A 15,137-nucleotide genomic window follows, 5' to 3' on the forward strand; every position below is an offset into this window, starting at 1 on the left:
TAGAAGTAAAAAAACAAAACAACTAAATTGAACAATTTGTCATGAGCCATAGCCAAGCCGTATTTGGGGTAAAACGCGCATCTGTTGGGGCAAAAGGCACAATAATTAACATGATGATAAACAGCTGTCTGACTATTCCATTTGTTGACATGACATGGTTAGATTCAGATGGTAAATAAATATAATATATTAAGTTGGGTGTCCACCTAGAGATAATCACCATATTCATAATGAAACCATCATATTAAAAAATATGATACATTAATCATATCATATAATAAAACATAATTTTTTGTTACTATTGTAAATCTATATTACATTATTATGGGATCTACTTCAATGCTTTCATAATCTTTACTTTTTAAAATTATTTTGTTTCTGTATTTTTATGTTAACATATTGAACAAAAATTAATTATTGTATTTACCAAAATAAACAGAAAATAGGACAAACTTTGCTAAAGTGGTTGTTTTAAACAAGTATTAACTTGAACTAAAATAATATGGTTTTAATAATGTCTAAGTATTGTATCAATAGCCTACTGTGTGCCTTTCCCCCCATTCTGGTGAGCCTTTTACCCCGTGATCCATACCCCGTTTATAAGATTTTTAAACAAAATGAACCCCTTTTATGATTTATTTTTACACAAAATGTGTTGCTCCATGTTCAATACAAACATATATTTTTAAACGCAACCTTTCGCTCGCATGACTTCATCAGGCAAACACAAACAGACAATTACAAGATGTAGCCTACAACTTAAAGCCAACATGACCAATCACTGCGTTTCTTGACCACATCGTGTCATTAAAATATTAGAACGTAGGCTATAATAGAAGGTATTGAGAAAAGTATTTCAAAAGCAGCACAGTAGCCTAACAGAATATGCATTTACAGCTTAATGGACTGTAAGTCGCCTTTTGATCTAGACTAGCCTTTTTCATGAATGCTTGGAAATGTAACGCGCCCAATTGCTCAAGTCGTTTGTTTTACAGAACTAAATAGGCGTATTAAAGGGCATATTGCAGGTTGTTACTCCTGGTGTAGGCTTTTGTAATTATTTCAGCAAAGTGCAAATTGTCCCCCCATTATATTGGAAAATAATAATGCCACAAACAAGACAAATTTATAATTCGTAAATAAATGATTGAAAAAAGAAATAGATTTAGAACTTTACATTTTGGTTTTCCTTTTGTATTTCCCCAACTTTTATATTGTGTCCTTATGCATTTATTTGTAAGGCTAACCTTATAAAGCTTGTTAGCCTTCTTAATTAGCCTTTATTTTGTCAACCTATCTATATGTATGTACGAATATAGGCCTGTATGTAGGCTATTTGCTAAAATGCTTGCATCAGCGCATGGCCTAGCAGTCTCTTTTTAAATAAACTCCGATGTTTGTGCTGGAAGTGGCATATGCACATTTATAAGGCAATTTAATCAAGAAATCAAATAAGAAAATGCTTAAAAAAAAGAAATGAAGAAACCTAAAAACCTTTCAAATTGCGGCGTGTGATCTGAAGTCTATCTCAGCGTCTCGGGCATTAACAGGTTAACACCTCTTGCCAGTACATGCAACATGTCACTCATAAGCTTACTGTAATTTCATTATCGATGACTCTTATACAGTGCATGCTAATAGCATAAACTGTTATTGAAATACACTGATTATTGATTTTCTCATCATCACTTTATATAGCCTAGCCTATACATTAACAAATCTTTGTAAAGCAGAACACATAAAAATACACTTTATAAGAGGTTGCATTAGACTTTATTTCAGCTTTCTTAAAAAATAGTTTTCTATGTTCCAATGCTTTATTCACTAAAATGCATGAGTCAATGAGGTCTTCTTAAACTGTGTCCTGTGGCTCATGCAGGCAAGGACGTTTAGAGGGAATGGTTTGGTCTCCATCCTGTTTATCCACGGCTCCATATCCACCTCCTCCAGGGGTGAACAGACTGAACATGTCCTGTCAGGAATAACACAGGTTACACAAGTAAATTTTAAATAAATAAATAAATAAATAAATAAACAAACAAACAAACAAACAAACAAACAAACAAATCTATCTACCTACCTACCTATCTATCTATCTATCTATCTATCTATCTATCTATCTATCTATCTATCTATCTATCTATCTATCTATCTATCTATCTATCTATCTATCTATCTATCTATCTATCTATTTATCTATCTATCTACCTACCTACCTACCTACCTATCTAGGATTTGTTAAATTAACATTCAAAGTCTGTCGAGTTACAAATGACAGAATTTTTATTTATTTTAATTGAACTTGCTTGCATCCAAAATTGAGGTAACAAACAGGATGCATTTCAATTTTTCAAATGGCAATTCTGCATCCTGTTTGCTATACCTCAATTCAAATTCAGGAACTGAATTGGAATTCAAATGGCATTCTCACTTGAGTTCTAAATGGCAAAGATGCCTGGGAAATTCTTTAGAAGTCAGCCATCAAATGGCATGAAGTGACCACTGTTTGTGCCCTTCTCTACTGTTTGTTTTTAATTTAATTAAGTTTTATTTTAAGCAACCCCCCCCCCCCCCCCCCCCCCCCCCCCCCCATCTCCTCTTATTGCTTGTTTTCTATGCTATATCTATGCTTCCTTTCCCTTTGTTCTCTGCCAGTGTGTTCTGTGCTTCTTGCTGTTCACCTGCCTGTTTTTTCTTGTCTAGTTATGTTAATTTATTTGGTTTTGTTATCTTTTTATCACACATATTTGTTCTCTGCCAGGTTGCGTTGTGGTTCCCTGTTCCTCTCCAGAATTCACTGGTCTCAGACTGCTCTCTCGCTGCTGACCATTTGGACTGTTACTGGTGCTGGAGTTTGGATTTTCCTGGGTTACCATTCGCCTCTCTGGACTCCTTTCTGCCATGAACACCTGCCTGTTTCCGATCGTGAGTTGGGATGTCCCAGTTGGTTCTGTTTGCTCCTCGCCTGACTATCCTGCTTGTCTGACATTGATTCTCGCCTCACGATTGGGATTTGATTGCCCTGGACTCTGATCCCTGCCTGTCTGACCAATCTCTTCTCCACTGTTCCGATCTGGCCTGGAGCCGAGCGGCTTGAACTATCTTTATTATTGTGTTTCAATAAATTAAAGTTAAGCATTCTTCTGCTTTTGGGTCCTCCCTCAGATCATCACATTATTGATTTGGAGGTATTTAGAAGTATACAAAAACACACACACACACAGTTTGTCTTACCCCAGGATCCAGGCTGATGGTATTCTTGGCCCCTAAATTTAAGACTCTGCCATCCGTTCTATGTAACAAATTCAGCCCTGGTGCTCCATTTTTACCCCCTAGACAAGCCAAAATTATGTATGTAGCAGTAAGCACTAAGCACATAGATGAAAGCATAATAGTGCTGTCAAAATTAAAGCGTTAACACATGTGATTCATTTTTTCAGTTTAACGCATTAAAAATATTTAACGCAATTAACGCAGCATACGTTTTTTTCCCATCATCCCTTGGCTAGCGTTACATTATATGACCCCGCTCTTATTCATGCAAATGCTTTTAAACCATTCACATAAGACACAAAAGAGACCTCCGTGCAGTACTGGCGTGCTGTCTGTGAATCTCCTGTCTGTGACACACACACACACACACTCGTGCGCACAGAGAGACGCTTCAGACAACGCTTGAACAGACAAAAACACAAAATTATGCCAAAATGCCCATTTTGTCGAGTCTTAAATGAGTTAAATGAATTCTTAAATTAACGTAAAGATTTGCGAGAAAATGGGATGCGTGTCAGATCCATGTCATATGTGGCAGCTCTTAAAGTGACAGCAGCCTAATAAAACTTCTGCCGTCTGTCTTTAAAGGAGTAGTTCACTTTAAAATTAAAATTACCCCATGATTTACTCACCTTCAAGCCATCCTAGGTGTATATGACTTTCTTCTTTCAGAAGAATACAACCGTATAAAGTTTTAAAGGGGTCATGCCATTTTTGTACAAGCTAGTATGATTCTTTAGGGTCTAAATTAAAAGTTTGTAATATACTTTAATTAAAAATTCTCATTAGTATTGTAAGAAAACACTTATTTTACTTGGTCAAAAACAGCTCTGTTTTCAGCACGCAGTTTCAGTGCATATGACTTTAAATGATAATGAGCTTAGCTCACCCCGCCTCTCTGTTCTGTGCGTACACCATTTATAACACAATAACACAATAACCATAACGCGTTGTTCAGTATAAACGTGGGATTATGAATTATATTGAGAACATCATACATAGAAAACATGCCGTAATGTACCCTAAGTGTAAACCTTAGACGCATTCATTGTGAAGCGTGCAGCTAGCGATTTGCAAAGATTAATATAAATATTAATATAAAGTTTAATAAAACGTTACACTCACTTCAGTTGTTCTAGAGGTTCAGCAGGAACACGAATAGCTGGTACTGATCCTTTTTTCATGAGCAGCTTCTTAGCAAAACCAGCTTTATACTGACCCTCGTTTATAAAGCAGTCTGGTGATGAGAAATGATTCACGCAAACATGAAAGCATTGACGTTGCTCGTGGGGAATATTCCCTTCGAAAACAAACTCAGCCACTGCGTCTTAAGCAGTTCGGATTTAGGAACATTAAAATGACTGCTGTGTTCGTTATTACACCCAAGAACAGAACACCACAATCGCTTAGACGCCATTCTGCTCATAGACAGTGCTCCAGCATATCAACAATGACCGCGCCGGTCCGCGCCGCGTAGACTATGATTGACCGCTCCCTCATGAGCGAGTGCGGGTCTGTGTTGAAACGCTGCTGTCAATCAACAATCGTGGGTCGAACGGCTCAATTTGAGGCAGGGGAAAACATATAAGGAGATTAAAACAAAAACACTGGATGGATTTTTATCATTTTATGATGGTTGTGTACAGACACTGCCAACACACATTTCAGTACAATCAACTTGTAAAAGTGCATGTACCATTATATGACCCCTTTAAATATGAATATTTTTCTTACACAAACTCGTCGTTTTGCTTCAGAAGGCCTTTATTAACCCCCTGGAGCCGTTTGGAGTTCGTTTATGACGGATGGATGCACTTTTTGGAGCTTCAATCAGTTGGTTGCAATCCACTTCCATTATAAAACCCGGAAGAGCCAGGACATTTATTAATATAACTCCAATTGCATTCGTCTGAAAGAAGAAAGTCATATACACCTAGGATGGCTTGAGGGTGAGTAAGTCATGGGGTAATTTTCATTTTAGAGTGAACTACTCCCTTAAGGATAATCAAAGAACAAAAGAAAGGAAAATCACTCACTGCTCTTGACTGATTAACTTTTGTAGCTTTAATAAGGATTAATCTGTATTTAATTTATAATTTATGCAGTGAAGACTGAGATACTTTAATAGTTTAATAACTATTTAACTTCTGTGTATATCCTACCTGTTAGACCTACCTGAAAATCTTAAAGCACTGTTTACAAGGTTACATGGGTCAAAAATGACAAAAACAATAACTTTTTGTGCATTTTGACAGGGCAAGTCAAAAAATTGAGCCCTGATATATTGAAGGGCATTTATTATAATGTGAAGATTGTTTTAATCTCACTTAACTTAAAAGTTGTTGTATATTTTAAAGCTTAAAGGTCCTGTTCTTCATGTTTTTTTGAAGCTTTGATTGTGTTTACAGTGTGCAATATAACATGTGTTCATGTTTCGCGTGTAAAAAAGCACAGTATTTTTCACACAATTTACTTATCTGTATACCGCTGTTTTCACTGTCCAAAAAACGGCCCGATGACTTCCTTGTTCTATGAAATACGTAACGAGTTCTGATTGTGCCAGCGGTTCCTGTGTTGTGATTCGACAGCAGCTTATCGCACGTTGCCCGGAAAGGTCACGCCTCTTACCATAAATTGGAGATGCATGCGCTGATTGTTATTGTAAAAATGTCAAACATATTACCTTATCAAATTGAGCCGGAATCAGACCCGGAGAACATCGATGAAGAGAATCGATTAGAACCTGTTCAAACACGACTTTTGCAGGATGTTTCACATTGGTAAGCTGTTTATTTAGTGGTTGTCATACTTTTAATTGGTTAAATTGTAATGTTAAATGTTACAAACCGTTATAAAAGCTTGTGGTATATGGGTTTGTCCGTCTGTCGAATTAACGATGGTGTTGTTGGATTTTTAAAATAAGTCCATTGTTTATTCCTACCTTAGTTACACGCGTGCACGGGTTTTGATTAGTAATATATGTTTAGGTGTATATGTGACAAACTGTGACTGTGTGAGGTTGAAAACATCTGCTGGAAAGAAATACAAAAAGTAGCTACTGTAACACCTCCTAATTAAATATTTTTTTGTTGTGTATAGTTCTTTTGAAATTGTTTTCATCCAAACAACTTTATATAAATACACTTTATTTTTACCATGAATATAGCCTTAAAAGCTGCCATGTTGTGTAAAAGAAATCGTTGCCATGCATTACAATAATTTATTTATTAAAAGTTGAATGTTACGTGACTGCACATTAAATTATTACTGCCTCACATCAATGTATATGTTTTGTCTGAGGAAGCTGTCCTCGGCAAAATGTGCTGCACATAGTTTTAATTGTGGATTATATTTTTCGGGAACCGAGTTAAACATAAATTGTAACTATTGATCTCTAAGCACAGCGTCACTGGGAAGGCCAAACAAAGGTGAATTGACTCCGGCATGAAAATAACAGCGTCTCGACGACATGGCGACAAATACACTCTACAAACAAAACTCTTCCTCTTCTCCGTGGGAGCGCAACAAGACCACATCCCCCTTTTTTGTGTATTCCTGTGGGCGGAGATTAGTCAAAAAACTGTTCTAGTTACATCATTAAAAAAGGAAGTAGAGGGATGTAGTCCAAACCGTCCGTTCGCTGTAGGCTTTGATAGGGGACTTCTGTTAAATAAAATATCTCGCTAGGCATTGAACTTTGAGCTTTATAATTTTACAGGTATTATTTATGCTCTAACAGCAACATTACACACTAACTAAAGTTTGAAAAATGGAATCGCGAAGAACGGGACCTTTAATTATGTTAAAATGTATAGCTCTCAATTATACTGTAATGCTGAATGGCTATAATTAATGGCTAAAATTGAGAAAAAATCTATTACATAGAGAAATAAAAATTGGTATCGGTGATGCATTCCTTCATAAAAAGATGTCATTAAAGGTGCATTGCGCAACTTTTCATGTTAAAAATACCTGTTTTTCTTCCTATACATGATTAAAGAACTGCCTGATGGGCTGAATGAGCCCTTCTCTGCGCACTGAGATTGCCTCTATAATCCTGTACAGTAAAATATATAAGAGGGATTGGGGCTCGAATTTGAGACTGGGCGCTCACCAGGCTGTCTCGCAAGTTTGTGTATTCGCCGGCGCCGCCATTCTCCGCATCAGCGGACAACTCGTGCGTCAAAAGTAGAAGATGGATTCAAAGAGACCGGCTTGTAGTCCATTCCAAACCCCAACGCAAACTCCACGTAAAGTAAAAAAAAGAAAAATTTTGTCTAGTGCCACCAAAAGGGCCAAATTGGAGTCAGACAGGCGTCGGAGTAAGACGAGAGTCAACCTCGGGAAATGGAGAGATCTCCGGTCTGCTCTTGGTCTCAAACGGGATCCTCAGTTGGCTTTTTTCTTGATAAAACGGTAAGATATAGCCCAGTCTCTAATGTTTGATACGGCCAATCTATGTATGACAACAAATGACGATGCGTAAAATGTGTAATGCTTTAGCGTAAGCTAGATACATATACAATCAGAATTGATTTTATACCATTGTCAGTGAACAGTTTCATGAACTAGGAATTGTGTTCGGACCAACAAGGAAGAACGCCGTTGCATTGGCTATAGTCTTTTTCGGTAAAAATAGTAAATTGTAAATCCTTTCACTGCTGTCACTGCTATCCTCAGTGGTTCTCTCCACAGTAACATCAAATTGGTCAGAGCTCGTATTCTATCAAAACGAGGAAAACGTAAAATATTTTGGTATTGTGATAAAATACATGTTAATGTGTCAATACAAGTATTGACACATTTCACATTAATGTTTGTCAGTGTGTATTGTCCCTGTCAAAATATCTACTAAATAAATCAGCAAAACAGTTCAAGATTCTTGAGTGTGATAACATGCTGAAAAATAAGACCGATAATTAGACACAAATTGAGTAAATTCTAACAGAAAAAGGATGTATTGTTATTGGAATATTCTCAGATACAACAGGCTGAACCCCGCAAGTCTTCGGCAGCTTAGCCTGTTTTGGCTTTTATGAAAACGTCATGGTGACATTTGATTGTTTATTACCTTGAGACATTTGAGTGAACGTTGTTGACCAACCGTGTACGGTATGATTATTATTTTGAACTATTGCGAAGTAATCAATTATATTGTTCATGAACGTGTTTTCATAACAATACAATCATAGGTGGATACAGTAAACACATAAACAAAGTTTTCTACTACCCCCGTTTTCCCCTCACACATAAGAGTAATTTACTCAAATGTCTTTCCTTCCATATATTTGAAATGACTTGCAGATTTATAACTTTATTACCTCTGAAGACATTTTGGCTGTACTGTACACCAAAGATCTGTACAGCAGATGCTCCTTTAGTTATGAACAGCTCGTGCATGCGTGCGTGTGCGTGTGGTCTATGAGCGTGCACAACTCTGGTTGCAGTTTCGCTTGTCGCCAGAGGGGGCGTAGTTCTGCAAAAACTCAGAAACCTGCGTTTTGCACCTTTAAACAAATATAATAAAGGCTACTGTCTTGTCTTTATGTTGTTTCTACATTAATTTGGAGTTTAAATTTGAAATGATTAAAATACAAAAATATACTAAAAACTTTAATGTTAGGTGTGATTAATCGCGATTATTTACAGAAAAATGTGCCGTTAATTAGTAATTTCTTTAATTGATTGACAGCACTAATATATATAAATAAATAAATGCAGATGAAGCTACCATGTAGGCCGTAGGGTCGTGTAGAGCGCCTCTCCGTCAATACTGACAGAACCACTGGACTACGAAATCGAAGTTTCCGGATCACACCATCACCTCCATGGTACAGACCTTTGCCTCCAGAACCAGTCCGGAGAGAAAACTGCTCAAGAATCACTGGATACCTGAGACGGCGACATCAACTCGACTTCAAATATCTCTTTCACGTTATGTATGAATGTAATGTTTCAATAATGCTGTTAAACACTCAGACCTGCTCTCCAGGATCTCCGGGTCAGTGATGCGAGTGTTGGTCATGTGAGTGTGAACGCCCCCACGGCCATTCCAGCTTGGCCCCGCCCCCGCACCACCGGCAACCGTCTCATAGTAACCGCTTTTCTCACAGCCGAACGACACATTGTTCATGCAACCCTTAAAAGAGAATTTGAGAGAAAGTGGGATCATAAATGGCATCTAAATTGACTCAAATGAAGTTTTTCATTCATTACCACAGATGCCTTTTGCTTACACTAAATAAAGATATTATGTACAACGTTTTATGTATAAGTTTTATGCAATTGATTTTTTGCCTCATCACTTCTATACATATAACCAAATAGTAATTAGGCTTGTCGCCACACCAAATTGTTTTAAAATTGAACAAAACCTTACATGTTTCATAATTCTCAATATTACCACCTAATGAATAAAAAAAATATTTAATGAATATATAATTAATAACAAATTATACAATAACTACAAATATATCCAACCTTACCTAAATACCGTATATAGTACCGTACACTCATGTTAAGCGGTATGTACTGCTTGATTGTAAAATCTTCAAAAATGTTAACTATATTGTCCAGCGATCTATTAAAAGTTGGTTATATAGTATATCTTACTTCACCTGCAAACATACAGTATTCTCATGTAAAGCATTAAATACAATACAGCAAATATCGGCTGCATGATTGTTTATACCGTCCCAAAATGTCCCCACAAATATATCATCAACACAACCTCATGGCAATTTGTAACTATTTTATGTTTTGACGAGTTAATTGGTATTTGCATAATTTCCATTTCCATTTTTTTATACGCTATTTTTTCAGCTTACACCAAGTGAAGAGTATGTTTAGGGTTGGGGTTAGGGGTATATCTATATAACTGCCTGATTGCTTGTATTGTTGAAAAATGTAAACTATAATATTGCCCAGCTCTAATCTGCTAAATATAAGGCATGGATATATTAAGATATTCTAAACATTAAAATTATGATTTTCTGTAAAGATACTTTATACGTAAAAAGCGCTATACAAATAACTTGGACTTGACTCAAACAGCCAAAAGTGTATGGCCTGAAATCCAGGTCCGGATTTTTGCTATGCGAGTTCAGAAGCTGCTGTAGATATAGATGATTCTGTGTGATAAAACACACACCTGTGAGGCCGCACACGCTTGGAAGGCTCTGAAGATGACGTCCACCACTCTCTGTGAAGTCAGCACATTACCGCCCACTACTGCAGCATTCTCAGACGGCTGCAGGATCGAGCCGGGGGGGATGAGGACTTTAACAGGGGTCAGGCAGCCCTGAAACACAAAACAAATCATGACACAAAGTGGCAAATAATAATATTCAAAAAGATTTATTAAATTAGAAATCATATTTGTAAAAAGTGCAATAACACTTTATTTTATAATGTTCTTGTTACATGTTACAAGTCAAGTCACATTTATTTATATAGCGCTTTTTACAATACAGATTGTTTCAAAGCAGCTTTACAGAGATAACAGAAAAATAATGCAAAAAAGTTTGTTTCCAGAAGAAAATAGCGTCACAGTCCAGCTTAAGTAAGTTCAGTGATGTTTCATTTTTGTTTTAAAAAAAGTTATTAATTTAGTTAATTTATATATATAGCCGTTCTGGAGAAAACCGTGATGTCATCGTCCAGCTCAGTTCAGTTCTTGTATAATAGTGTCAATGCAGGCAGATCAATAATATTGTTGAATATTAAATTAAATGTTCAATTTAACATTATTTTTTTGTACTACACAGTAATAACAGTGAATTATGCATAATTACAACCATAAACGCTATAGTAAGTTGTTAATGAATATTAAATTATAACATGTTGTTAATTAATATTACTCAGTACTTATTTGTGTAACACTGTAACAAGGACACGTATCGCAGTTTTCCACGTCTGTCGCCATAGTTACTATGGCAGTACGAGCGGAAACCAGGGATAACGCGGATATTACGTCATTGACAGGCGACAATGACCAGGGATGAGCCATTATTTCAAATTGGAATTTCTCTGAAAATGAAAATCTTTGGTAACTTTTGGGATATTGTAAGTACACAACTGCAGGACATTTATAGACATATATACACACATATATACACACTGTGCAAGTGATGTTTGGATATTTTATTACAAAAATCTTACATATTGTACCTTTAAGTGACAGGTAAACTACCCACGCAACTATGTGTATAAATATTAGTGCAACAAATCAATGTAAACAAAAAGGGGAGCAGACCCATGGCAGTGAGGTATAGCAACTGATGTCATTGTTTGTTCTTGCACACCAAGCAAGCATGCTTGAGCTTCCGTTTACCATATTTGATGTACCGTAATTCCTCAAATAAAGACCGGTATTCAAATAAACGCCGGGCCTCTGATAGTGGCCGGGGGCGTGGTCAACGCGGACAAATAAAGGCCGGTCTCAAATTAAGGCCGGGGAAAAAATAGTGTGAATAGGTACACTTTAACCCTTTATGGTACGCAATATGATATCAGTGAGAAAAAAATTATTTGTTATGTTTTTCCTGCTTAAAATTGGACACTATAACAATATCAATAAACATTATCATTATTTTTAAATTTATTTATTAATTAAAAGTTTGTTGCCTCAGGGCAACATTGTACCACAATGGACAAATTGAAACATTTGACATTTTCATGAAGAAAAAAATTATAGATTTATTGAAAACATCAATTTATTTAACTAAACACTTGAACAAACACATTTATCAAGTTTTTAATGAATTACACATTTCATTTTTAATAAATAGTAACATTTATTATCCAGCTGTTGCTCTCAGGCAACATTGTACCATCGTGGAACGCAAGTACTACAAACCATCATATCAAGTTATCATATCAAAACATTACAGTCGGTGTTGTTTCAGGGTAAAACATTAACAATCACCATAACCTTTTCCTAATATGAAGGCCAGGCCTGAACAACAGCAAGATCAAACATGTGGAAGACCTCCCAGGCCGACCTAATGACCCGTGTGAGGTCAGGGGGGCCTGACCCCCCCAGGGGCCCGACGGGAGCACTCCAAAATCCGAAAATCCCAGAAGCAGCGCCACCTTAATCCTGTGTGGCACCACACGCCCCCTTCCCACTCACCCACTATTTGTCCAATTACCCACTATAGTGGCCAAATGTCCCGTTGACCCCACTGAACGGTCCCAAGCCACAACCCCGTCCCACAAACCTACTATTTGTCCGATTACCCACTATAGTGGCTAAATGTCCCGTTGACCCCACTGAACGGTCCCAAGTCACAACCCCGTCCCACAAACCTACTATTTGCCAGATTACCCACTATATTGGCCAAATGTCCCGTTGACCCCACTGAACGGTCCCAAGCCACATCCCCGTCCCACAAACCTACTATTTGTCCGATTACCCACTATAGTGGCTAAATGTCCCGTTGACCCCACTGAACGGTCCCAAGCCACAACCCCGTCCCACAAACCTACTATTTGTCCGATTACCCACTATAGTAGCCAAATGTCCCGTTGACCCCACTGAACGGTCCCAAGCCACAACCCCGTCCCACAAACCTACTATTTGTCCGATTACCCACTATAGTGGCTAAATGTCCCGTCGACCCCGGCTGACCACTCCCAAGCCACACGCCCCGTCCCACTCACCCACTATTTGTCCAATTACCCACAATAGTGGCCAAATGTCCCGTTGACCCCACTGAACGTTCCCAAGCCACGACCCCGTCCCACAAACCCACTATTTGCCCGATTACCCACTATAGTGGCCAAATGTCCCGTCGACCCCCGCTGACCACTAACAAGCCACACGCCCGTCCCACGAATCCACTATTTGCCCGATTACCCACTATAGTGGCCAATAGTGACTGTCGAACCATGCTGAGTTTTCAGATTGTAAAAATCCATATACATTTAGATAGTTCAAACTCTTTTCCTTACAATTGAACTATACTTGTATTCAAACCTAGTATGCCTGGTATGGCCTTATGTGATTCCATTACGGTACAATGTTGCCTCGAGGCAACATGCAGTTTTATGTAATTCCCTATGATACATTTGATGATATATAATGTAATGTTTTTGAAAATACTTCTTTACTAACCAATGAACGTGACTAAGATTTTTTGTAGTTGATTATCTGGACAGAAATTAGTGAAAAATGCCCTTGTCAGTGCATACCTGTCAAGTTTTGGATTTGAAAATAAGGGAAATTTTCCAGCGCCCACCGCGAGCAGTCCCACCACACCATATATATATATATATATATGTATATATATGTATGGTATATATAGGGTATATATTAAGAGCATTTATTTAAAGGCTTATTTGCCTATTTTCTGTTCATTTAACATTGATGGTTTACATTTACATTTTATTTTCATTCCACACATTATTTTCATTTCATATAGCTTTTCTTTTACAGTTTTTCTTTTCATTTGCAGTTTTTCTTTTCTTTACTCTTTTAGTGAGTTATTGAACAAATTTGTTGCAGACTTTGTATTAACTGTTTTGGAAGGAGTGTATTGTGGACTGGGCCAGAGTGGTTAATTTTACATGAGAGTAGAGCAAACAGTTCTGTTGTCTAACGTCATCCTATTCTCTGTAACAATATTTCGTACCATGCTAAACACCCTTTCTCGTGCTGACATAAGGCTTGTTTGAGATGAGCAAAATCTGCGCAGAACCGATCACCGGTGATCAGCGCGAGATGCATGCCGGTTAGAAATGTGTCCGAGTGCGGTCCGCCTTGCTCTGATGTCATGCTGACGTGTGTCAAAAAACTCTCGCGACCGCAAGGCGCACGTGTCGGATTCTGCAGTCGCGCGCAGTTGCTCTCCACCGACTGCGCTGATCAAAAGCATGATGGGAAACGACTTGCTGACGGCACAGCTTAATGCTCATTGGTTTAAACAACCGTGATGTATTGTTCTCTTTTAAAATGTTTGATTTTAAAACTCTGATATCATGTTTTATGTGTATAGATAATGTGTGGATATCCCCAAACTCTCTGACAGTGCGATCTATGTGATGTTATTTAAAAAAAAAACACATAGGCCTATCTGTATTAAAGAAAAAATGATTCATAAACATATAGGCCTATTTAAAATGGAATTAAATAAGTACTTTGGGTGTCTTGTTCATTATATTTATTTTCATATTCAAGCAACAAAACTTAAAATACATCCAGTTTATTAGCAACACCGTGCACGAGTGTGAATCCCGTGAATCCCGCGATATCCGCCTTTGATCTCACAGGTGTCAGATCCACTGCGAGAAGAGCGATCTGTCCGGCTTGCCTGCGCTTTTTTCACTCCTCCTCTCACTGCAGCCGCCTACTCTCGACTACATTTCAGGCGAGGCAAGGCGCATCTCAAACAAGCCTATACATCATTCCTTCCCCGTGTGAGATGCTAAAGTAGCAGTTACAAAACGCGTGACTGTCCCCCACCCTGCTCCTCTTCAGAAAAGTAAATTCGCTATCCCATTGATCGATCGCGGTATTTACTAGTACATGAGGGTTTTGGTTTTTTGACAGGAGTGCCTTGCTCTGTCATAGCGTCCATCATCCGTCCCTGTTTTCCCCGCGTTGTCACTCATGATCTGACCTCACACACTAACCTCGCGACAACTGCCACCTACAGTAACGTTACCTGTAGTTATCGCGAGGCTAGTGACAGAGCTCAGATTGGGAATGTTTTTTTTTTTTTTTACTCCGCCCGGGGTATTATTATTTTTTAATAACGCAGGTTAAAATACGGGAGATTTACGGGAAAATCCTAATACGGGAGGACGGCGGGAAAGAAGGGTAAAATACGGGACTTTCCCGGCCAAAACGGGATACTTGACAG

General features: G+C 37.8%; 1 protein-coding gene across 1 annotated transcript in view; it reads right to left on the reverse strand.

Moving 5' to 3' along the window:
- Positions 1 to 1,750: 1,750 nt before the first annotated feature.
- The window catches only part of oplah (5-oxoprolinase, ATP-hydrolysing), a 54,749-nt gene continuing 41,362 nt past the window's right edge, over positions 1,751 to 15,137 (reverse strand). Inside the window, exons 22-26 of the mRNA XM_056253667.1 lie at positions 10,424 to 10,573; positions 9,255 to 9,412; positions 9,005 to 9,165; positions 3,235 to 3,332; positions 1,751 to 1,972 (exon numbers count right to left, since the gene is read on the reverse strand). Of these exons, the coding sequence (XP_056109642.1) occupies positions 1,853 to 1,972; positions 3,235 to 3,332; positions 9,005 to 9,165; positions 9,255 to 9,412; positions 10,424 to 10,573 (687 nt within the window). The 3' untranslated portion in view covers positions 1,751 to 1,852. The remainder of the gene's footprint in view (positions 1,973 to 3,234; positions 3,333 to 9,004; positions 9,166 to 9,254; positions 9,413 to 10,423; positions 10,574 to 15,137) is intronic.

The sequence above is a fragment of the Rhinichthys klamathensis genome, unplaced genomic scaffold (genome assembly GCF_029890125.1).
Source record: "Rhinichthys klamathensis goyatoka isolate OS25496 unplaced genomic scaffold, OSU_Roscu_1.1 h1tg000108l_1, whole genome shotgun sequence".
Classification (NCBI taxonomy): Eukaryota; Metazoa; Chordata; class Actinopteri; order Cypriniformes; family Leuciscidae; genus Rhinichthys; species Rhinichthys klamathensis.